This window comes from Dreissena polymorpha, chromosome 15 (assembly GCF_020536995.1).
Source record: "Dreissena polymorpha isolate Duluth1 chromosome 15, UMN_Dpol_1.0, whole genome shotgun sequence".
Classification (NCBI taxonomy): domain Eukaryota; kingdom Metazoa; phylum Mollusca; class Bivalvia; order Myida; family Dreissenidae; genus Dreissena; species Dreissena polymorpha.
This window is the reverse complement of record NC_068369.1, coordinates 222,126-248,746: the sequence shown is the minus strand read 5'-3', so window position 1 is coordinate 248,746 and position 26,621 is coordinate 222,126. Positions and strand designations below refer to the sequence as shown.

The 26,621-nt window shown below is 34.7% G+C and overlaps 1 protein-coding gene across 2 annotated transcripts in view; it reads right to left on the bottom strand.

The window, feature by feature from the left end:
- Positions 1-5,097: 5,097 nt before the first annotated feature.
- The window catches only part of LOC127860825 (cAMP-specific 3',5'-cyclic phosphodiesterase 4C-like), a 212,172-nt gene continuing 190,648 nt past the window's right edge, over positions 5,098-26,621 (bottom strand). For both annotated transcript variants that reach the window (XM_052399117.1, XM_052399118.1), the window contains exons 7-13: positions 12,501-12,706; positions 11,667-11,765; positions 10,937-11,101; positions 9,872-9,971; positions 8,461-8,738; positions 7,838-8,020; positions 5,098-7,413 (exon numbers count right to left, since the gene is read on the bottom strand). In XM_052399117.1, the coding sequence (XP_052255077.1) occupies positions 7,102-7,413; positions 7,838-8,020; positions 8,461-8,738; positions 9,872-9,971; positions 10,937-11,101; positions 11,667-11,765; positions 12,501-12,706 (1,343 nt within the window). In that variant the 3' untranslated portion in view covers positions 5,098-7,101. The remainder of the gene's footprint in view (positions 7,414-7,837; positions 8,021-8,460; positions 8,739-9,871; positions 9,972-10,936; positions 11,102-11,666; positions 11,766-12,500; positions 12,707-26,621) is intronic.

Below are 26,621 nucleotides of genomic sequence, written 5' to 3'. Positions count from 1 at the left end.
AAGATTTACACCTTTTTTGTGTGACAAGTACTGTACAGAGGTGCAGTAAGTATTACAATTCATTTAAAAAATGCTTGGTGCAGCACCCTGTCTTTTGTTCTCTGAAAGATTTATTGACTTCAGCATACTACATAGTATTTATTACCTTTTGAAATTACCTTTGGCTTAGCGTAGTTACATGTTCTTTTATGCATTTATAAATTAATATGTTGTTGTTTTCCTTGTATTGTGATTAATTGTTTCTACTTATCACAATTTTGTTAATTTGCTTCAAGTGTGATGACAAGGATTTGTAGTTTGTGATATGAAGTGAACCAGGATTCTGTTAAGTTTTTGTTTATAAAACTAAGGGAGGCTATCAGGCATTCACTGTGTTGAACAATTAGATAGTGTTCTCCCTTGTAAGAAATGGCAACTACATTGTACCCCATTTATTGGAAAAAAAACGTTTATTAACGAATAAGCTGCTCATCTACACACTATGTACAATACTTTCCCGATTTGAATCGCATATGTAACCTTGTTGAATGTGCCAATTTAATTGCATCATTAATTAGTATAACAAACACGTTATGGACAGGAAAGATGTAAATTTATCAGCAAACAAATCACATACACAGGTTGCATTAATTGTAGGCAAATATTGTAATACAACTCAGATTGAATTGTGGCAACTTTCAAATTAAAATTGTTATTTTAAAGCACTTCCATATATAGTATATATAATTGATTGCATTTTCCTATCAATAGCATGGATAAGCTTATATCATTATAAAACTATTTAACTTCAGGTAGCAGAAATATTCAACAAATTTATTTTTATGCCTTAAACTTTAAAGTATGGCTTATTTTTAGGAACTATAAGATGCATAGTCGAATTGCAATATTGGAAGAGAACACATGATATGAACACTTCAATTTTGGCCTACATTCTAGCTACATATTAGTTTGTTGAACAAGTTTCACAGAAATTGTCATCTGTATAATGAATCTACATGTATTAGTAACAGACCTGCCATGTTAAACATCTGCCGTTATAAATTGCTTAGAAATGCTCCATTTGAAATATGTGTGATGTCATTTCATTCATACCTTGATGTCTTTTGCTTGTACATAATTAAGTTATTTTTATTGTAAATAAAAGTTATAGAATTTGCATGGTTATTGACTTTTGTGAAAATACATTTTTCTTTGGCAACTTTATTGAATACAATGGATAATTGCTAGTTCAAATAACCAACATTTGGCAAAGGATTTGAGTACATTTTTAGCTGGACTGTACATACATGTACTGTGTATATTGGATAGTCCAGAGCTGCATTATGCAACCAAATATTGACTTCTGTGTAATGCTGTTGGCAGGTAAAAATGCAATATTTCTGTGTCCCTGTTTCAACTACTGGTATTGAATTGAGACTTCACACGTGTCACAGGTTTGAGGTCACTGACCGTATTCCATGACTGGGACCTTAAATTTAGCAGAATTATACCTTCTTGGTACAAATTATTTGGTTATGGTCACTTGCAACATCTTTATAGAAAGGTTTCCAATTCAATTGATTTTCCACAAATGTGTTTGGGGTCATTCTGTGCGGTAACTGTCCAGATTCCATAACTCTTACCTTGAAGATATTATTCCTGTTTTGGTACTCAGAAATTTGGTTTCATTTCCATATACCTGTCTACTACAGGTATTCAATTGAAATTTCACGTTTCAATGGGACTTAGCGCGAGTCACTGTCAAAGTTCCTTTACTGTTACCTGCAATTAAGCATAATTATGCCCCTTTTTAAACCCCCGCTGCTAAGTGGGTGGTTGATTATAGGAATGCCCTTGGTCTGTCAGCCAGTCTGTCATAACTCTATCTCGTTACCCCTCATATCTCGTACAATTTGACAGAATTTCATTAAAGTTGGCTAAAATGATATGAACACTGAAGTGATGTGCAGAAGTCATGAATCAGTCATGCTGGCTCAAGGTTTATTATCTCTTACTTCAAGATCAAAGGTTTGAGCTTCTATTTCTTCTCCTTTTATATTTCCTATACCATTTGAAGAATTTTCATGATGCATGAACGTCAATCATATCTTTGCCGAGATTGATGGGGTTCATGTGAGGTCAAAAAGTATTTAACCTGGTCAAATTAAAGAAAAAGCTTCTGTACACTATAGAAGTCAGATGTGCATTAAACATGGTCAAAACATTTGTTGTAATGATTTCTCAACCAAGTTTGAGAAAGGTGCAGGTCTGTTGAATAATGGCCTCCATTGTAGGAATAAGGCAGTTTTCCATGTTCATAGTGAATCCTAGTGAAGACGCCATTAGTAACATTTTTCGTCCAATCTTAATGACACATTTATTCTAATGATATCTTGGCTGATTTAGAAAATGGTGTCAGTACGTTGAAAACCATGGCCATCAGACAGGTCTGCTTGTCTTATTTGGCTGTAGTAAAGCCCTTAAAAGTTGCTCTTTTTACGTGAAACTTACCCAAAATCAGGTGAGTGACTGAACAGGGCATATGGCTTGTGCACAACATGTCCCAAATTAACCTGTGAAGTCCTCACAGGCTATACAGCAACAACACATCCAGCCTAGTAGACTGGATCTTTGTTAGAGATTTCATTTAAACAAAAAATTGCACAAGAATTTTATTAATTTTCAAAAGAAATGCACTATACAAAAACATTATTTATTGAAAATAACATTTAAACAAACTGATGAATTTGCAAGATTATCATAAACAGTATCTATAAGGGCACATGTAACAGTTTATCAACAGTGACCATTAAGTTATTTAGTGACCCAGACAAACAATATGCATAACAACTTGAAAATGTGTGATGTTCTGGTAAATTAATGGTAACTAATACTAGTAGTGTATTGCGTTTTAACCAAACAAGAGTTTTCTCCCTTTGATAGTTAAGTCCTTCCAACATTCATTTACTTACAATTGTATTGTTTTATGTTGTATGGCCATAATAATTATTAGGCATAATCCTTTATGTTAATCAATGCTGACGCTTGTACAACACAAGCAAATATAGCTAATGTGAGAAAACATTAAACTCTGAGGTAACAATCAGCTAAGGCATATGGTATATCTATGCAGATTACGATTTAAATGGATCAGAGTTGTTGTTGTCTCCCTTAACCTGCTAGAAATCTGAAATCTGCTAATTGTTCACTGCCAGGTTTCAAAGAACTCTACAATCACGAAATAAATGTACTATATGAAACCAACACAATATTTGGAATTCTACAAAGTGATTTTATTTTTATTTATTCATGATAATGTAACAGTTACTGGTAATATACTTCGATCCAAATTATCATAAATATTTTTTACTTTTTCATGTGCTGCAAATTTGCGCATTCTTGTCATGATACTCAAAATACCTCAACGATTGTGTAGTTACGAATTGTGTGCTACAGCAACAAGGGAAAAATAAACAAGTACTATGATTTCTAAGCTGTTTTCAATTTGCATTTTTAACTCTGGCTAATTGATGATTTGATAGCCCGATAACACACGTGCAGTACCTTTTCATCATGATTGAGATACAATGTACATTTGCTGGTCAGATTTTCAATCAAGGACAGCTCGGATCCTTAAGGCTTTGTGTGATTGTCTTTGTGTTCAAGAGGTTGTACATTTCATGAATATTTACATATCCTTCAGTTATGTGTGAATGTCTTTAAATAAACTCCAAAATTGGTGTATGTCTTTGTATACTTTTAATGAAAATCCAGACCCTACATGTAAGTGGTTTTACTTTAAGTGAATAATTACAGATCTTTTGGCTATGGGTGAATATATTTGTGTTCCAGTTGTTCTTTTAATCAAAACCTCAATTAGTGAAGGTATTTGTGCTCACCTAATTTTACCTTAAATGAATACTTAATTCCTAAATGCTATGTGTAATTGGTTGTAAGGAGTATTGCAACAAATGAATACCCTTATTTGTGTTCGAGAAGTTACACTTTAAATGAATACTATCGATCAGATCCTTAATGCTAAGTGTTAATGTCTTGTGTTCAAGGAGTTCTACTTTAAATGAATACTTAACATAAATGGGGGCAGAAGTGACATAAGACTGACCAGATGAAATAATGTCTTGAATAAGAATTTGAAGATTAAGAAGTTCTAATTTGTTTTCTTATCATGTTGTGCAGTGTGTAAGTACATACATGCATAGAATCTCAAAAACAAAAGATAAGCTTTGCAAAACTATGATATTATGAAATTTGATGGTTATTGTTAGGTTAAATATATAATATGTCAATGCCTAATTTGGTAGTTATCACATTTTCATCTGACCCCAGTCCTAATAGATGTTTTTTTCTTGTCATCCATGGCGCTATATGTGAAATCATTTTAAAAATTATATCATTATAATATGCAGAAAAATAAAATTGTATTTGATGAAAAGAGAAACATTTTGTTAACCATTATCCTTGCACAATCTTTGTTAATTATAACATTAATGTAGCATTAATAATGAATTTTTTCAGACACTCCGCTTATGATATGACATCTTTCATTAAAGTCTGCAAAATGTGATCCTCTCGCTTCGACTGCAGGTTTACCAGCATAGAAGTCACATCGTGCAAAAACAGGTCCTTTGCCATAAGCAGCCAGTGTAGCTCCAGACCAGTGTGCGCATCCACGCTGTCTAGTTTGGAGCCACTCTATCTGCTATTAACGCTTTGCATGCTGGGAAATTTGTCGTCTGCTAATATGTTGTCTGCTGAATGTCTAAAATTAGCATTTTCTTGGATTTTTTTTCAAAGAATACTATCAGAATAGCAAACAGTTTGGATCCTGATGAGATGCCACGTTCTGTGGCGTCTCATCTGTATCTAAACTGTTTGCAAAGGCCTTCAAAATTCGGTTCCAGCACTGAAAGAGTTAAGGATACAAAACCATGACTGAACTGTGATACTGCGCAGGCTGGTCTGAAGCTATGCTGGCTGCATATGGCATAAGACCCATTTTTGCATGCTATGGCTCATATGTTCTGGCAATAAACTGGTCAATCAGGTACTTGCAGAATTATTTTGTTTATAACTAAACGAAACACAACACAAAGCAAGTTTAAATTTTCCACTTTTATTCTTAACTAGGCATAGTTACCAAAAACTGTTGTACTTTCACATTAACAAGAGCATAAGATGGCATGGGTACAATGTAACAAAATCATCTTATACCACAAACATGTTTAAATGTGTTAGAGCCCAAAGCCAGGTATCTGGCTACAGAAAATTTTACTACAGATACTTGGTTCTGGCTTTAACTTTATTTCAAAGTGGCTGATAAGGGGGAATGAATTGTGACTTTTCTAGTACTTGTCTGTGTATCACAGAGAAACTTGCAGATGGATTTCAGGGCGATTAGCTTTGAATTGGACTGAATTTTATTTTCAATTCTGAATGTCACAACGGTATTAACAAACTGTCAGAAATTTCACCCAAACAGTCTAAAATAGATGCAAAGCAACCGTATTGTGATTGTCAAGGACTTGTTTCTTCGATTTCAGACAGGTACATATAACAAGCATTGAACTGTCAGAACAGAAATAAAGTTGCCGTGAATGAATAAAGCAGCTTAAACACTTCTGTACCAAACTTATTGTGAAAAAAAATCACAAAGAAAAAAACAAAAGTTTCAACTTTCCGGTATAAAACAGATGGCATGAATACAAATGTTTGACTAAATACATAAATACCCCTATTCATCTACTTCGAATGAAAACTATATTATTCACTATTTTGTTCACATGAAATAATTTTTCAAACAAATGTTGTAACAAACATCTTATACTGCTACTACACATTATTTAAGTTCTAAACAGATACAGATTTGTTTCTTTACTAATTAATGGCACAACTGTAAATCTCATTTCTTTCTTTCATTACAATAAGACCATACTTCACAACAGCAGTTATTATAATAATAGTGAAATTGAGTCCAAACATGTTTCTGTTACACCAGTTTTGAAACTGCTCGTACTTGATGTTATAAACAACATATGCTGTACAATTAAAAATATATAATTAACTAATAATTTAAAAATGACAACTATGTATATATGATGATAAAATGTTGATTAAAACAACAATGCACAAAACAAGAAAACAGCTTGCCAAGAGGCAAAAAGTCACTAACAACTAGAAAGCTAAAATCAACTAGAATATTGTGTTTTTCAGTAATCATATATTTTAATTAATTTATTTCTGCATTAGAGTTTATTTAAATACAAAATAGTACTAGCCTGCAAAGGGCTCAAGTTGCAATTAAATGACCGCTAATTATAGGGGCAAAGTTTTTTAGGTAAACTGGCATTAAAGTGTTTACTAACCACTTCTTCTTGTTTATTCTGTACAAAAGGTAAAGGTTGGCTTAATTCAGCAAAATGGTATAATAGTGAACATTATTCACAAGTAACAAACAAACAACAATAATCTGATGATTTTTTACATTAAAAGTACTATGCTAAAGTAGTGGTGTTCAGATTTTCCTCAATGCATTGCCTTTTGCATGACATACAAGATAATGAATTGAACAAATTGACCCTATTTCAGTATACAATCTTGCAAAGTCTGTCAACAACAGATGGAAGTCCCAGTTCATTTCAACTGACAACCTATGTTTGGAAAGCACTTCACAGTGAAACTGCGCCACAGTTGCCATGCAAATAAAATCAATCACAAAATAGTGTGAAATCAGTCACATATAGTCTGAAACCAATCACAACATAATGTGATAACAATATAGTAAGGAACCAATCTCCCTGAGAAGAATGTCTTCAGTGATTCCTTTCTAGTCCAACGGAATTACTTCTACCACTGTCGGGCTTCTTGGAATTGAGCCACTATAGGCCAGAGTTTGTAGATCACAGCTAGTTTCCCTGCGCCGAACATGGCGCGGATTCTGCTACAGAGTCCCATTTCCTGGAGATGCGAACATCGCCTAAACCCTCCACTACTCAGCCTGTCACTGGAATATGTACGGTTCACCTAATATCACAATTTGCACCACTGCAATATCCAGAAGCCAAAACTACTAGAATGTTAGGGAAATATACGCAAGACAGAGCGCTAGTGGTTTCCGCTATTTTGTCCAGTCAATGAGTTAGTGGCGTTCTCTGAATGTTTCACAAAATGTTCTGAATCTTTCAGATCCCCTGAATTCGATTTCTCCTCTTCAATGTCAAACTGAAATTTGCTTTCTGGGGTTCGATCCTCTGCTGGTTTCGTGTTGGAGAAGCTTGTTGACGGGCTTATGGGGATCATACTTTGGTAGAAGTCACGGTTTTCCTCGACCTGATCGAGTATTTCCTGTGCATCTGGGTATACCAGGTCCGCCCAGGTCTCCCACAATGGGTGGAGGATGTAGTCAATAAAACCCACCTGGAAGAAAAACAGACGTACATTTAGAGAGGGTACATTTGGTATTGTATTTTCTAATGGATATATATGTAGGTAGAGATACATTTAGAGAGGATATTTTTTAATGAATTTTTAAGTATTATTCATGTATCATTTATCCAGAAAACAAGCTTTAGGTAAGATGGAAAAAGTGTGTGTAAAAACTCAACTACTGGGTATTACCGGCATCAGTTTAATAGTTATTATGGAGATATTATACACGTTTAAATACTGCTTCCACATTTACTTGTATATGACTTTCATTCAAATCAACTTCAAAATTTCATATTGTGATGTCTAAATATATTAAAACTAAATATGTGCTTTGATTTTCTAGGACTAATGTTTACTGTTTTTTGTTCAAAACATTTTGCAATGGGGGTTATTTTCATGCAACTCCAATTACCTGTGATTTTTCCACTGTGGCTGTTAGTTTGTCACACATTGGACTCAAGTCCAGTCCTTTTTCACGCTCCATGTCCCCCTGTCTGAAAAACTCCATCATGAGGCGTTCAAGCCACTTCTGGTAGATTCCCAGCGGCTTTGTGGGGTTGCTCAGGTCTGCACAGTGCACCATGTTTTGGAGGACCTGATAAGAACAAGAAAATGTGATCATCATGCTTCAGTAAATGGCTATGAACTACTAAATGACTGATAACGAGTTTGTTTGCGTGGTTGTTGGATCACGGTTCAGTCATGAAAAATGTGTGAATGTTTATAGGTATTGGGAAAATCGTGTCTGACATATCTAATAAGAGGCTCAACTGTACACATTTAAGGTCCTATATTGCTCTTTTCCCCTTAAATAAATGTTAATAGATTGTGCAAAAAGAATAAAGCACTAATTAAGAAGAGAGAAAGAGAGACAAAAATGCATTCATAAAATAAATAGTTTGAAGACATCTTTTGTTAATACCCCTTTTAGATCACATTACATTTTTAAATTCATTAAATAACCTATTCTTAAATATTTACTTTAATGGAAAACACACTACAAACAAAGAAAAAAACATTTTAAAGAGTAATTACCTGAATTCGATCTTGATAGTTGTCTAGCAGCAACACGCCCGACCCTGCGACCTTCTTAGTCTCAACCATTGTCTTCAGGTCAGCAAGAAGTGTCATGTGCTTGGACATGTCGGTCGCCAGTACCATGTCAATGCACATCTTGCGCAGCGTCTGCCGTTGCTTCTTGCTCAGGTTCACGAAGATGTCACAGTTCTCCTCCTGGAGCAGCTTGAATGCCACAGCCAGATGGTGGTTCTCCAGTACAGACTCGTCGTTGTACATCAGCGCCAACTCTGAACCTGAACACGAGGGCAGAATTGTTAGCAAGGTCATTTGTAAGATAAGGATTAGTTAAGACAAAGTTTGTTAGGTGAACAGACCTCTCCCAGTCCTTACAATTGCCACTAAATGGCAATTAAATATTCAAATAAACATGATTACTCTTTGTTTTAAACAGAAACACAAGTACGTGAAGTCTAATGTTACCTTTCAAATGAAAAATATTTGCAATAATTTTTGAGAGTTAGAAAAAGAGGCCCCAAAACTAGTATTTGTTAAACCTACGTCATATGGGGTATACAAACCAAAAACAATTCATAACAGCGAGAAAATGGCAAAATGTTCAACATTCAGTAGTTACAAATATTGTCTCAAATGTCTTATTGATGGCATCTGATGACCAAAGTTCTATAGGTGCTGCCAACAATTTACTGTTGTCTAACCTACACAATACTTAGGCAAGATCAAATAAGTATGGACTATAGAATATCACGACATTTTGTTGGCTGTGCAATAGGGTGTGTTTATATGGCAAGATGTAAATATGACAAAAGGCAAGGACATACTCTTCAGCCCATTGTTTTTTAAAACAATACTTCATACATTTAGGTTGATCAATATTATTGGCAAAAATACTGAGGTTAATGTAGAATAGCTTAAACAGTGTGGGAATTCAATACAAAGCCGAAAAGCCCAAGGAATGCGTATGTGCAGACATGGCTATAGTGTGAGGCACAATGGATAATGCATGGAACCGATGCCAAGTTTCAGGAAGGTTTTATCAGAGATCTGTACAACAAACTCGGGCAGACGTATAAAAGATCCCCCATAAAAACACTATTGTCAATCAAGTACAAGAAGAATGAGGTTAATGTAAACTATTTTACTACACAAACATGTGCACAATACCATCAGGCATAAGAATTCAATAGTTAGTGAGCAAACTGTCCTCTGTCAATGACCCGAACAAGTTGACCGAAATATGTACCTAACTAAACCAATAATTTGATTATCTGAAATAACACTGTTTGTACTGAACTGAAGCAAAATATAGAGTCAGATTATTATCATCAGTAGTCCATTGATTATCAGCAGAAGGCAACAATACAGTATTTTATTTGTTGAAAGTAAACAACATTGAACGGCTACATACTTGTATTGATAAGGAACTGGTTTGTGACGCCTGGGTGATCTACGTCATGAATGGCACTAGCAAAAATGGCAGCCAAAATCTCTAAGTCGGTGAAGACATTCTGAAAATAAACAACAACATGTTTGCTACAATAATTATTCTGTTAACACATGCTAATATGCTAACTTCTGTTTGTTAGAAATAGTAACAGTTAACGCTGCCATGGTCTCTTATATCTGTCAACAAATGATATCTTTGTCAGTAAGCTATTCCCATCATTGCGTCATACTATCTGTGAATAACATCATATACTTTAACAAACTGACAAACAAAAGCGTTTGAAAAGACACAAACACTATGTACGAAAGGAATCAACAGTCTAAGCAGACGTTGTTCCAGTGTCAATGACTTGAACCTTACAAGTTTCTCACCAATTTACATGGCCTCCTATGAGGCTTATCTCTGATATTTCTCTCAATTCTCCAAGCCCCAGGCTTCCTAATAGATCATTGCCCCCAGATTAACCAACAGTTATCGGGGTCATATGACACATTGATCACTAAACACTCTAACAATAATTATATAAATATGAAGTGATAAAAAAATATCAGAGATTTCAAAAACAAAGACAAAGTGTGTTGGCCCGACTATTGCGTGTAAAGTGGTTAAACATTTTTAGAGTTTAAAAACATTCCTGAACAAAGTCAATGACTGTTGAATTGTTGATCTACAATTTGCAGGTACTTAAAATAACACCTTACTTAAGGAATTATACTAGGCCAGACACAGCTTGATTTCTACAGAAGCTATTCGACTGCTAGGGCAAGCAGAATTTCTCTTCGTATTACAAAATAACCAGAAAAAGCTGTTAATCAAACAAAGAACTTATAGGAGGGGTATGTTTAAAAAAATGTGCAGACCATTTCTTATGGCTGTAAATTTCACCCAATGTAAGTGAAGCTTCGTAAAAATTACAATTATTTTTCAGTCTATGAAAAAGCGGGGTATACCAATGTTTGACAAAAGAAATAAAAGCTTTTCGTTTTTTTATTAATTTAGACTAATGAAAATGCAACTTATATTTACCTCAAGAGCTTGAGCAGAGAGGAGAACATGTGTAGACTGCGTGACGTCTGCTGCGTGGATGCAGTTGTGATATGGAACGTCGGCGTGATAGTGATCCTCGAGATGCATGAGATACGTGATCAGTGTGGTAGAGGGGATATTGAAAATGTTGCATAAGTTTCTATCCTGAAAATGAGAAGAAAAATACATGTGGTATTAGCTATTTAGCTAAATAGGATATTGAAAACGTTGCAGAAATTTATCCCTTTACCACTTCGATACGTATTTTGACGTGTTTTTATTCCCTCAGAAAGTTAAATGAAATTTAAGACCTCTCTTACTAGATTCAAGTTTATAAGTCTTCATTTCCAACCCTTAGATACTGATTAGCAGCAAACAGCATAAAACCTTACCAGATTGCGAGTTACTCGCAGTCTGTTGTTGTTTTATGCTGTTTGCACATAGCCATTTTCACTTTGCCTCTGAGTGGGAAAGGGTTAAATTATGAAAACAGCATAAAAATATTAAAGTTAAATATTAGCAAATTATTAATCAATAATATTTCTCAGCTTCATTAATAATTGAAGTAATTGCTTTACTGGTTCTTGAACAGTTCAATACGAATTTATAATGACAATATGCATGACACAACCGGAAGATATATGTAAATATCCCACTTAAACTTAACCCAGATACATTACCATGGAATGTTGGTATCAGATAAGAACTGAGAACATAAAATCCAAGTTACCTGGAATATTTTATAGGTAACACATGTAAGAGGTCTTTTGTTGGAGTATTCTGCAATTTTGAACATATCCACGCCCCATTTGTCTATATCATTCAGCAGCTGTAAGAGAATAAAACATTTTCTGTCACAAAGATGAAACTAAAAAACTTCCTCGAATCAATATCGCAAAATCATAAGCTGACACACTTTCAGGACTCGTCAGGGATATTTTTTATTAACCTTTTGTTAGAGCCTTACATCAGCTATAAATGTTAAATGCACTAACATTTCTAGATCATGATAAACACTCTGGAAGCGCATCATCATTGCTAATCAACATGCAGATCACGATAAAACTTCAGCGAGGAAGTTATATATTCTAGGTCTGAATGTCTGCAATCTGGAACGTTATACTTAATGTTACATAAAGCTCTCATTTATATCTATATTGTTCAAGTGTTTTTATTTCAAACCAAATATGAGTACATTTCAACTCCAGTTAACAATCACAAATTCATCACACATAAAGGTCCCTTGGTTTATACATAAACTTTAAATCTTTTAAATAATGTATCATAGTTTGACAATCCATCCAATGATGCAATTTCCATTGAGATCTGTCTCGATGATGCAATTTCCATTGAGATCTGTCTCAATGATGCAATTTCCATTGAGATCTGTCTCAATGATGCAATTTCCATTGAGATCTGTCTCAATGATGCAATTTCCATTGAGATCTGTCTAATTGATGCAATTTCCATTGAGATCTGTCTCAATGATGCAATTTCCATTGAGATCTGTCTCAATGATGCAATTTCCATTGAGATCTGTCTCAATCTCAACACATGCAAGTACCTTTCCAAGCTCTTCTTTATGAGGTGTTTCGACGCCGTACTTTGGAACTTGCCCAGTGAAGCTATTAGTGTGTTTGAGTTTACGAACCCCGGTTATCTGGGTCATAGGACGTCGTTTCCCTGTGTCCTTCTGTTTCTCCTTTTCTTTAATGTTTGGCTCATTCTCTTCTATCTTGAAGGATGGAATATCAAGCTCTTGTTGTTTGTCTGCAATGGGACAGATTTCAGAATGTTTAACTGGTGACAAAATATAAAAATGTCTTAATGTCCATTAGTTTTCTTCCCCTATATAGTCAACCAGTACCTAGCCTCTGTCTTGTCCTTTTCAACAAAAAACATGTGTACATAAAGTTCATGAATGCAGGATTATTGGTTTACAGTATGCAACATCATCAGTGTATATTTATATACCCTGAAATTGGGCACATGTGCTTGTGGATTCTATTGATCTGTAACACCATTATCTGCAAAGAAGTGTGTTTTTTTTGTGACCCAATTATCTCTTATACAAGGTGTTAAACAGGTTTACTCTTTTATATAAGTTAAAAACCATTATATAAATGGGACTTATTTAATCCATTATATAAGTAACAATACAATATGTATGGGTCTTTTTAATCTATTATATAAGCAACAATACAATAATATTAATGGGACTTTATTGCAAACAGGTGAAAGCTTACAATGGTCTTTAAATGTGACCTTTGTCTTCAGTCAGTGTCACTAGTTGATATATTTTTATCAAGATCCTCTACAACATTTGAAATACATTTTAAACAGCACCTGTTTTGTAATTGCTAAGAGTTATGATGTTATGAAAAGCTATATAAATATGCTAAATGCAAATTAATTTATTAACCATTTTTCATGTTTAAGGAACTTGCCTTGATACATACACACAACTATTTAAGTTAAATGGAAGAGTAAGATACATTAATGTGTCCTCAATTTTCAATGAAAGCCATTTTGTTTGAAATCTTTGTCTGATAAATTACCATATATAACATGATAAATTGAGGTTTTGAATTAGGTTAGAGTGTCAACTGCAAGTTGAAACTTGGTTTAAGATTGTTATACTGAATGGTTTGGTATTTGTCTATTTGAACAAGTCACATGAGATGATAAAGGCTCAATGAAAACGCGGTTACAAACCACGGAGAGAATGAGCATGTCACCCAGTGTGTGACCAAGGACTGACCCGACCACTGGCTTTGTAATGTATACAAATGATATCACTTCAGTATTAAGTATTTGCGTCATTGCCAGCTTTTAAAACTCTGAATTGAAGTGCCCCACTGCCACAGACTTTGTTAGTTTAAATGCAAGTTGAGAGAGAACAAACATCAGAAAAAGTACATGTCAATCAAGTGTGTCGGGTAAAAAATTCAAACATCCAGGTTTTTTTTTCCACTTTTTGGGAAGATAGCCCATGGCTTTGGAATTGGGAATTTTATCGGCATTTTCATGAAATTGGGAAAATAAATTCATTAGCCTTATTTTCCACACGAAAAGTCCACTGATTAGGCAAATACTAAATTTGATATAACCCTTTATAATCATTCAAATTAAAAGAACAAAATCATATAATACTTTTTTATATGTAATTGAATTAAAATTGAGATAAAATACACATTAGACTTCTCCAAAAAAAAAATAATAATAATTTTTTTTTTTTTTTTTTTTTTTTAAATTGGGAATTTTTTGCCACATTTTGGGAAAAAAGTATACTTTTTGGGATTGGGAACATAGCCGAATTTCGGCTATAAAATCGTGCCAAAAAAACCCTGACATCTGATCCATTTTTTGACAATTTAATTAAACAATAAAAAGACAGCAATCAAAACTGGAAAAGTTCAGGAAACAGCAGATTGTTACTGAAATTTACCCCAAAAAAGCAACAATTCATTCAATTTAACCAATTGCAGGCTGGGAAATTTGTCGTCTGCTAAAATGTTGTCTGCTGAATTTCTAAAGTTAGCATTTCTTCGATTTTTTTCAAAGAATACTATCAGACTAGCAAACAGTTTGGATCCTGATGAGACGCTACATTCTGTGGCGTCTCATCTGGATCCAAACTGTTTGCAAAGGCCTTCAAAATCCGGTTCCAGCGCTGAAAGGGTTAAACACACACAAATAACAATCTTAAACGAGCAGTAAGGGAAATAAAATTGAAAAAAAGATGTTTGTAAATAGCAAACCTTTATGCCAAATGGCTTTATTCCCTTGAAAAATGAATATTCCAACACTTCCATTACTGTTTCGACGTTCGATCATCCTATTAATAATATTTTGCTTATGCTTTACATAAGCTTTTATTTATTCTACAAGTCCTGTATGCCTCATTAACTAGATATTTTCCACAGGCAGCATTTAAACCAACAGTCTTAGATGTATAACTTCTATGTCCACTGCGAAAATGATGCCAACTCCCACCTACACTTGTACCTTATAGGTAATCTGACTATAAGCAGTGCTTTTCCAATGACTATTTTACCATCAATGAGATGATTATGGAAGTATTGGAAAGGTAGAGAAAGGGAATAATGGCTTCCAATGAAGTGTGAAAGTATTGGAAGGTCCCCTGTGGATACACATTGCTGATATAGAAGGCATAATGTTCTGATTGGAGTCCAATTGCATCAGGTATGTTGACAAAGCTTCTCCTGTCAAATTTGAGGGTAATCATGGGGAGGGGGCAAAGCTGTCACTTTCAAAAAACACTATCAAAGAGTCTTTATAAAGTACAAAGTTGTTCACATTACCTCAATTATAAAAACTCAATTACAATTCTGTTTGTATTTTACTTCTTTCAGAACCAAGCTGACATCATTATTTGCCTAATTTGTATTTGCAAATGTCACAATTATTATTGCATCTTAAAAACATTTTACAGCCTCTCCAAATTATCTCATTTATAATTTTCTGTAAAGGTCACTCTTTTTAAAGACACAGTATTAGACATTTCTAGGTCTTCCTCCGTCATTAGAACGCATTCAAGGTTTCCTGATAAAAAGAATTATGCGAGAACGTGATCATGAGCTGCCACAGGAATAAGTGTCTCCGGAGTCCAATAGAAGCAGATAACATGCATTATAAATCTAGATATATTGCCTTTGCTAATGACTGTCACAGTTCTATACCCAAACCTTTTTACTCAAGTTTCTTCTTCTATGCATTACATTGATAGTTCCCTTGCCTGGGCAATATTTTGTTCCAGTTAATGTTTGCTAAAGATAAAAGCTTTTCTCTAGGTCCTAAAATTTCAACCACTTGACTGAATAATGACACTTATTTTTTTGATAAACAACGTGGTGAACTAAAATAGATCTACCAGCTCCATTGAACTAGCATGCAGACATTAAAACGCCTGATATATATATATTTCTGCCAGCCTATAATAATGATAAATTACATGCAATAAATATATAAAGGAAACAATCTTACCAAAAAACAATATACTCTGTTTAACACCTTTCTTTTAGCAAACTGTACAGACTGTGCATTATACTTAGTAATCCATATAGCAAATTACAATGAAGTACTTAATATTTAAGAAGATAAATTGCCACAAAAAATTAAAAAAAATATTATAATTAATAGAATTGTATACTGAACCACAGTTTTATTTTCTAAGAAAATTGTAAAATTCAGCAGTTTTTATGCATTACATTCATAATATAGCGCTTAAAGAGTAATATCTGCCATTGTTGTGTTTTCCCAATGATTAATTTAAATACAGTCTCTGACAAAACATTGTCCTTGAATGCTAGTTGAATAACTGCAGTGCTTTTTCAGTTTTCATTAGCTAGTTATCGATGGATTATAAGTGCTGATGAAAGAAATGAGTGTTGTTTTTTTTACGACATTATTTTAAAGGTTTTTTATGAGATAGAGTTATCAATAGGCCTAGAGTGCTTATGACAGTCCAGGGTCAAGAGCATGCAAAGCTAATCCTCCTCAGTTGACCCACTTACTTAAGTGTTGTCATGACACTTTCAAAGGTTCCACTTCAATACCATTGTATATCATGTTTAAATGAACTGGCCTTGCACTGTTCTTGAACAATGGTCTACTTTAGGTTAATAGCTAACAAATAGTGTTATAAAAATTATGACTAAAAGGAATGTAGCTTTTTGCTCCATTGTTTAAAATATCTTAAACAAACTAAAGTATATATGAAGTTTAATTCAGGCAATATTTATGATTGGTACATGAAAATTGATATTAACCAAGTTTTAGTTAGCCAGTAAACTTAATACTTAGATCGGATATCAATTGCAAAGCTGTTATTTAATATGTAAATAACAAGTGCAAAGAGATTAAAGCAATGTTCAATAGTTCCCCTGCATCATTTAACATTAATCCATCTTATAACTGACAAATACTGGACAATTACAATTGGCACCCAATTATAATGTCCTATTAAGAACCCATCACTTATTATTAATAACCCCCAAGCCTTATGATTGGCTCACAGTTCTTCCAAATCGTGTGCAGCTCATTGACTGATAAAGACATCCGAAAATGTGTAAAGGTGTGAAATCAATCGTAATTGTTATTGTAATTGCATAACAAATATGTTGGCTTGAAATTTGGGTCATCCAACTAAACTAAAACACAAATATTTACACATTTATGACCATTTTTTGTTTAATGATTTCATAAGTGAAAATAAAACTCGGACTAAATTTGTTCAATTAATTATTATAATTATTAATAAGAGGCCATGGAATTATAATCACCAACTACCAGAATTCACAATGCTTGCTATTGGTTGGAGTTTATGAAATTCAGTCTTTTACAGTTACTTACATGTGAAGTTGAAATAAATTGGACACAACACGTTACGGTTATCTGGCGCAGAGTACACCCCCATGGTGCTTTTGGATATAAATTCTTCTTGGTTTGGTACCATAGTATCCACAAATCTATGTATGCATGAGTCTTTAGATAATAAATGTCCACGGCAATACAACCTTTTCACGTCGGGAATGTACATTAGAAGCCTTGATGTCCACAGGTTCAAAATACTTTTTTCCACTTTCTCCACTCCACTCTTAACAGTTCAAATCACTATTAATATTTTTATCAATAATATCAAATACTTTATATGCAACTGTCACAAGTTTAGTTATGAAACAGAAATGCTTAATTTAGTTTAATTAGTTTTTTGTTCACAACCCTGTGTCTCATTCACTTCTAAGAGTTAATATTAAAATATAACTATGTGCGTTCAGCAAATGAATAGATCTCAGTTCAGCTCACAATATATCCTCACTCTCTGATAGCCAGTGTATAGATATTCTCCTTCGACAAGCGTACAGATGTTATATTACACCAGCATTATACACCGTCTTGCTCAACGACTTCTTGTCCAATCAGAATGCAGCTTGCCGTCAGCACTGCCTTTTATCAATGTAAATTGTTCAGCTGAAGGGACGTATACCTCATTATACTAACTACCTACCATACTTAAGTTAAGGTAAGCTGCCATGTGTGAAAAACCCATGAGGGAAGGGTGATTTATGAAGCATGCAAGATGAACTGCTATTAATTGTGTCCTTAATTTTATATTCATTTCCTTGTAAGACAAAGACAAGCTGCATATGTTTATACAGTTTGAAGACATGAAAATGGTGAAAAAGATTTCATTATTGGACAGTCACAGCTGAGACTTAATTGGTTGTAAAATTTAACAATTAGCATAGATACTGACAACAAAGAATCACAGCGCTTCAGGCAACATAATTTTCTTTTCAATAAGATTGGACAAGACTCGCTGTTTAAAATTAAATAATTTATTTTAAGTTCCAAGTAAACAAAACACATTTGAGTTTAATGAAAGTAAGTCTCAAGGCAAATGTCGGGAATATACGTATGTGTGTGCACTTTTTGCTGAATCATGAGCATCATGTGGATGTTCTAGAGATAACTAAGACTAATAGTCCAAAGATAACCAACAAACCCAATTTGTATGAAAGTATATCAAACATGATGATAAGAAGATGATAGGAATGGGGTTTTCTAAACATTATTGTATCAATATCACGTAAACATTCTAAACATAATACCTAACAAAATAATTTAGAAAAGATTTGAACACATTAAACTTAGACAAGAATTGTAGTCACTAATTAGGTAAACGTACTGTGGTGTAAATGGGGTTGAAACTTAACAGCACACTTTGGTGTCAACCAGGCTTTGAACGCATTATTTATTTAATGCGTGCTGTGCATTTGATATTTGGTTTCAGCAATTACAAAATAGAAGTGGTTTTCAGTGGTAAAACACCTGGATCCTCCTCTTTCTCTTTATCTTCCTCTTTCCCAGCATCACAATAATCACACCCATATTATTACAATGTACAAACAACAACAACATAACCAAAATCATTCTTTAATATTCATTGTAGACAACGTGACATTTAGTACATGGATCAAAGTTGGATGAGTGAAGATTTAATTGTTTGCTGTTCTGATTAGGAGGGGGTAAATTAACTGTAATTATGACAATAATGTTGCTATGAAGACAAGGAAAATGTTTTAAGAAGGATATGAATATGTTGTTGTTGTCAATGATGATCATAGTAGTTATAATACTGCTGCTGCTGCTACCTGATGATGATGATGATGATGTACAAAAATATTGATGGAAAATCGAACGCTTCTGTTTGTTTAACACAGAAGTTGGGTTGACATCAGATTTCACTGTACAACCTAAATAAGATCTCAACATAAATCACGCATAAACATATAGTACTATGCTGAAACTTTCAACAGGATATCCCATGAGAACATTTTGGGTCAAATTATCCAATGTTCATGATAGATTTCCGTGAAGGAAGCAGATTAATGTGTGAATAAATTGTTACTTTAAAGGCGGTTTATCAGTATCTTACTTAATAAACTTCACTCATTCAAACCAAGTTTTCAGAACATTTCATTCAAATAATCCAATGTATATGATAAATATGATAAATAAGGTAACTGTTTCATTGTGTGCTATGAGGACAATTTTCAGTGCTTTGGTGTACTGTAGTTGAAGCTTAAATGGCTTTGAAAAATGGTCACCTGCAATACTGTACATGTGAGTGTCTAGAACGCCCCAATGAATTAAAGTACAGCAACTGATCTGGTTCATTTTTTACATAACCAATCATGTTGCGAAGCAATGTATTGGTCTATTCTTATTTTTTTATATATTTTTTTTTATGTAATAATTTGACTTATTGTTCTGGACTATTATTCCAAAGACAAGATTTGTCGGAAAAAAATAAGTAATACAAGTACTACATATTTTATTTTTACAACTATTACTCATACATTTATTGTTCATTTTATGTCACAATAATAAAACAAATATTTATAAATACAATGAAGTTCCAATTGGTGTTGGCTCTATAATTATTAAAAACAATGATCGAACTTTGAAAAAATTGCATTGGTCCGGCTGAATCAATAAGTCAATTTAAGTTAAGATCATTCTTAAATTTCATATTCAATATACACACCAGTATATTTTTAACAAATCTCCTGTCACTTAATACGTGTATGTTTGACACATCACCATGACGTAGAAAATACGTAGGGACACTGTGCAGGAGATAAATTAGGTCGTTAGCTTTCACCAATCGTCGCTTATTCGTTAACAACGTGGCTGTGTTAAAAACAAACAATTTTGACCTATAGAAGGAACTAAATAAGCTATAGTCAATTTAAAAGCAGACATTTTAGTTGCTAGAGAGACTAATACTTAGGAATAATTTATTTTTAAATGTTGCCAGGCATGACAATTTTGCCTAGGTGACCACTCTGGTCTGTTGGTTGGGTTTCATAAATCATTAAGGCAATTAGAAAAACTGTTTAGTGTCTTTTGCTTGTTTTTTGTGACTTTTCTAAAATTTTGAAACCAATAAATGAATGTTGAAAAATGAAAGTTATGTGTGTTAGATACCAAGTGAATAATTTGCTGCAGGGTGATATTCAAACTAAGAGTTGATTATTTATGCATACAGAAGAGTGGAAATTATCATATTACATGAACAAACCTTATTGCATTGAGTAAGCTCTCAGGCATTTCACTTCGATCATTACGACATCTGATGAAGTAAGGAAAGTCACTGAGCTTTTGCTGCTCAACCTTTTCATTCAATAGAAAATATAAGTAAACAAGGGCTGTTTGTAAAACATGCATGCCCCCCATATGGACTGTCAGTTGTAGTGGCAGCCATTGTGTGAATACGTTTTTTGGCACTGTGACCTTAACATTTGACCTAGTGACCTGAAAATCAATACAGGTCATCTGCGAGTCATGATCAATGTACCTATGAAGTTTCATGATCCTTAGCGTAAGCTTTCTTGTGTTATCATCCGGAAACCATTTTACTGTGTCAAGTCACCGTGACCTTTCACCTAGTGATCTGAAAGTCAATAGGGGTCATCTGCGAGTCATGATCAATGTACCTATGAAGTTTCATGATCCTAGGCGTAAGCGTTCTTGAGTTATCATCCGGAAACCATTTTTCTAAGTTGAGTCACCATGACCTTGACCTTTGACATAGTGACCTGAAAATCATTAAGGATCATCTGCGAGTCATGATCAATGTACCTATGAAGATTCATGATCCTAGGAATAAGCGTTCTTGTGTTATCATCCGGAAACCATTTTACTATTTCATGTCACTGTGACCTTGACCTTTGACCTAGTGACCTGAAAATCAATAGGCATCATCTGTAAGTCATGATCAAGGTATCTATGAAGTTTCATGATCCTAGGAAAAAGCGTTCTTGAGTTATCATCCGGAAACCATTTTACTATTTCGGATCACCTAGACCTTGACCTTTGACCTAGTGACGTGAAAATCAATACAGGTCATCTGCGAGTCATGATCAATGTACCTATGAAGTTTCATGATCCTAGGCATAAGCGTTCTTGAGTTATCATCCGGAAACCATTTACTATTTCGGGTCACTGTGACCTTGACCTTTGACCTAGTGACCCCAAAATCAATAGGGGTCATCTGCGAGTCATGATCAATGTACCTATGAAGTTTCATGATCCTAGGCGTAAGCGTTTTTGAGTTATCATCTGGAAACCATCTGGTGGACAGACATAGGGGCCGACAAGAGCAAAACAATATACCCCCTCTTCTTCGAAGGGGGGCATAAATATCAAACATATTACAGTTCTGTTAGTAAACTCATATAATGTCATTTTTTAAATATATGAAAATCTTTCAACAAGTCCTATTAACCAGTGTGAATAAAAAAGATCCCATAAAAGGACGCACAATATGCAGACCTCATCAATTTCTAGTCAGCTCTCTCTACATTCCAAATAGAGATCACTTGCTATTGATATGCACATATATATTTGTGAGGCACGTCTTTCCAGTCTAACTACAGTCTTGTTGCTTGACATAAACATAAACAAGACCAACATAACTATGGAAAATCAAATTGCATGAGAAATATCACTATTAACATCAATCAGTTTCAAAAATATATTGGGGGTCAAGTTTTCAACTGCACAATGGGTGCCCTCACTTGCCATACATTTGAATTCTGCACATGAAGCTTATAAAAATATCATTATGCAAATAGCCCCGCAAAATGTGACAAGACAAAGATCCAAGGATACAACTTTTCTCCATTTCTTGGTCTGCTGTATTATTCATGTCACCTTGTAACAGCGAAGTCCAATTGGGGGGGGGGGGGGGGCATTTCGTCACATTATATATGGCAATGGAGATGTGAGGTCAGCAAAAATTTAAACCAGGGTAAAAATATGGGCTGTCAGTTGTATAGCAGCCATTGTGTGAATACGTTTTTTGGCACTGTGACCTTGACCTTTGACCTAGTGACCTGAAAATCAATAGGGGTCATCTGTGAGTCATGATCAATGTACCTATGAAGTTTCATGATCCTAGGCATAAGCTTTCTTGAGTTATCATCCGGAAACCATTTTACTATTTCGGGTCAATGTGACCTTGACCTTTGACCTAGAAACCTCAAAATTAATAGGGGTCATCTGCGAGTCATGATCAATGTGCCTATAAAGTTTCATGATCCTAGGCATAAGCGTTCTTGAGTTATCATCCGGAAACCATTTTTCTATTTCGGGTCACCGTGACCTTGACCTTTGACCTAGTGACCTCAAAAACAATAGGGGTCATCTGCGAGTCATGATCAATGTACCTATGAAGTTTCATGATCCTAGGCCTTAGCGTTCTTGAGTTATCATGCGGAAACCATCTGGTGGACGGACATACGGACATTCATACGGACACACAGACTGACATGAGCAAAACAATATACCCCCTCTTCTTCGAAGGGGGGCATAATATAAGCTGTGCTCTAGGAAAATGGGGCTTAATGCATGAGCGTGAAGTATCATACCAGAATAGCCTGTGCAGTCACACAGGCTAATCAAGGACATTCTCTGCTTTTATGGTCTATTTTTTCTTTATAGGAAATCTCTTCAAATTAACAAATATCCAGTCCAGGCAGAAAAGCAGAAAGTGTCGTCCCTGATTATGCTTTGAACAGGTTTATATGAGACCACACTTTGCACACATATATTATAAGACCTACCCTTCCTAAGTTTGGCTCCTGGCTCATATTATTTTGTTATGTCTCTCAACTCATAATACCCCCTAATAAATGTATATAATTCTGTACTGAGCTGAACTAACTAACAACAAGGGCTGTTTGTAAAACATGCATGCCCCCCATATGGGCTCTCCGTTGTAGTGACAGCCATTGTGTGAATATGTTTTTTGCCACTGTGACCTTGACCTTTGACCTAGTGACCTGAAAATCAATAGGGGTCATCTGCCAGTCATGATCAATGTACGTATGAAGATTCATGATCCTAGCCATAACCGTTCTTGAGTAATCATCCGGAAACCATTTTACTATTTCGGGTCACCGTGACCTTGACCTTTGACCTAGTGACCTGAAAATCAATAGGGGTCATCTGCGAGTCATTATCAATGTACCTATCAAGTTTCATGATCATAGGAATAAGCCTTCTTCAGTTATCATCCGGAAACCATTTTACTATTTCGGGTCACCATGAACTTGACCTTTGACCTAGTGACCTCAAAATCGATAGGGGTCATCTGCGAGTCATGATCAATGTACCTATGAAGTTAAATGATCCTAGGCATAAGCGTTCTTGAGTTATCATCCGGAAACCATTTTACTATTTCGGGTCACCATGACCTTGACCTTTGACCTAGTGACCTCAAAATCAATAGGGGTCATCTGCGAGTCATGATTAATGTACCTATGAAGTTTCATGATCGTAGCCATTAGCGTTCTTGAGTTATCCGGAAACCATTTTACTATTTCAGGTCACCGTGACCTTGACCTTTGACCTAGAGACCTGAAAATCAATAGGGGTCAACTGCGAGTCATGATCAATCTACCTATCAAGTTTCATGATCCTAGGCATAAGCGTTCTTGAGTTATCATCCGGAAACCATTTAACTATTTCGGATCACTGTGACCTTGACCTTTGACCTAGTGACCTGAAAATCAATAGGGGTCATCTGCAAGTAATGATCAATGTACCTATGAAGTTTCATGATCCTAGGCATAAGGGTTCTTGAGTTATCATCCGGAAACCATTTTACTATTTCGGGTCGCCATGACCTTGACCTTTGACCTAGTGACCTGAAAATCAATAGGGGTCATCTGCCAGCCATTATCAATCTACCTACAAAGTTTCATGATCCTAGGCATAAGCGTTCTTGAGTTATCACCCGGAAACCATTTTACTATTTCGGGTCACTGTGACCTTGACCTTTGACCTAGTGACCTGAAAATCAATAGGGGTCATCTGCGAGTCACGATCAATGTACCTATGAAGTTTCATGATCCTAGGCCCAAGCATTCTTGAGTTATCATCCGGAAACCACCTGGTGGACGGACCAACAGACCGACAGACCGACCAACCGACATGTGCAAAGCAATATACCCCTTCTTCTTGGAAGGGGGGCGTAAAAATGTTTTCTTAAAAGGTAATTAACAGCCCTGTCACAATTTTAAATTGCCCGAGTTGCAAATAACTTAAATCAGACGCAAATGTCAAATGGTCAGTATAGATCCATCTTTGGACAGCTCATTTTAGTTGTTAATTTATTGCTTCTAATTACACGCAAGTTCATTATCCATTTTTCAGTTTGGCAGTATTATCTGCCTTTTACTTCCTTCTTTTATAATTACCTGTTTCCTGACATATTAACCTGAATAAAAGACAAGTAAATTTTACAAAAACAAAGTATAGAATATTGTGTAACACATTTTGTTTAATTACCGATTATTGCATTAATTGTTTTTACATCTCATAAAAAGCATTTTGGAACATAAAATACATGAAGTATGAAAATCACCTACATCAGATTTATTAAGATTTCTGATAGACATACTTGTCTTGTCCTTTTGTTTAATCATAAATGAACAAAGTTAATTGATTCCCAATCATACGTCAGCAGTTATGTGTTGAAATACTTAAGCCAATTATGATGATATGCAGAATTAAAATAATGAAATCAACTATTTGTTTTTGGCTTTAGCAAGCTTGAAAAAATTTGACAGTCACTGTCATCGCCAAACTGTTATATCACACCAGCCATACACCTGTCCCACTTCTGTGGTACTGTTACTCAGCCGTTTTAAAATCATGTCCTGCTTACCCACATATGGAAATTATTTAACATTTGTATGCAAAATTGAAAGAATTTTGATAAGGAACAGAAATAATTTAAGATTATTTTTTTTGTAATTCCACTGGCTATGAAGTAAAGAAGAGCTGTCCCACGACAGTGAGAGCTCAACTTTTATTCCGCTTTGACGGTATCATGTACATTTTCTTTCAGTATTATGACCCAAGCACATATTTGAAGTTCAATATCTGTAGTAGTTACATTGTTTTTTCATATGTAAAGTTTAAAATGTACAAATTACAAGAAAGTTACAATGAGTTTGACCACACTGGCTCCCACTGGCCCCAAACGCAATCAACTCTAGGTTTGCATGTATGCTACCTACTTACACAATTAAAGCATATTTGCTCCATCTAAATTGAGCTTACAGTGAACATGCCCCTATTGGCCCCAAATGCAATCCCTCAGTAGATCAGCCAGAAACCTACCTTCACACAAAAAGTGTTTAATGCATGTGCGTAAAGTGGCATCTCTTATTAGCCTGTGCAGTCTGCACAGGCCAATCAAGGACTACACTTTCTGCCTAAACTTGATTTTTGCTAAGTGTAACATAATGATAGGAAATTAGGTAAAATATTTGGGTTTACTTTATATAAGAAATATTGAAAATTTTATCAATGGCAAGTATACACGACAGTCACAAATTGAGAGATTAAATATTTAGATATGGTGTATGTTAAACAACAAAAGGGGGTCGACGCTGTTGACATAGGGATTTGAGCGGTGGTGTGTGTTTGCCTTGGGCACACGAAGTTGCATTGATCATACGTAGCGTGCACCGGGAAACACACTGCATTTAAAAAATTGAACAATTTGATCTATCCAGTCCCATGATTCAATTCAACCAATCAGCAATAAGCGCGCATAGAATCGACCAATCAAATACGTTATAATTTTATTATTTTATGTTTATGTGTAGTTCGATAGAACGAGATGTTTGGTGTGGAAACGACGGTTAGACAGCGTTTAGACTTGGAGGCGTACGGATCGAGAAAGATCGATCATGTAGCTATCAGACTGCATTTGTATAACTGAAAGTATTAAGAATGTTAGACATTAAATTTGACTAGAAACTGATATATGGTGTTGTTAACTATTTCATCCAACATTATGCATGGAAATTAACATTTATAGAAAGGGAAGGACTTGTCCCATGCGCGATACAGCAAAATGGTAGTTAATGCAAATCCCGTCATCATGACAATATGCGCATGACGATAAATCGCATGATAGGCTACATACTAGGTATTTAAGAGAAATGAACGTTATTAGTAACTGTGTGTCAACCATGAATGATAAACGATTACGTGGCATAAGAAAAGACCTTCTTGAAACAAAAAATATCATAAAAGCGGAAAGTGTTGTCCCTGCAGTCCCCACAGGTTAATCTGG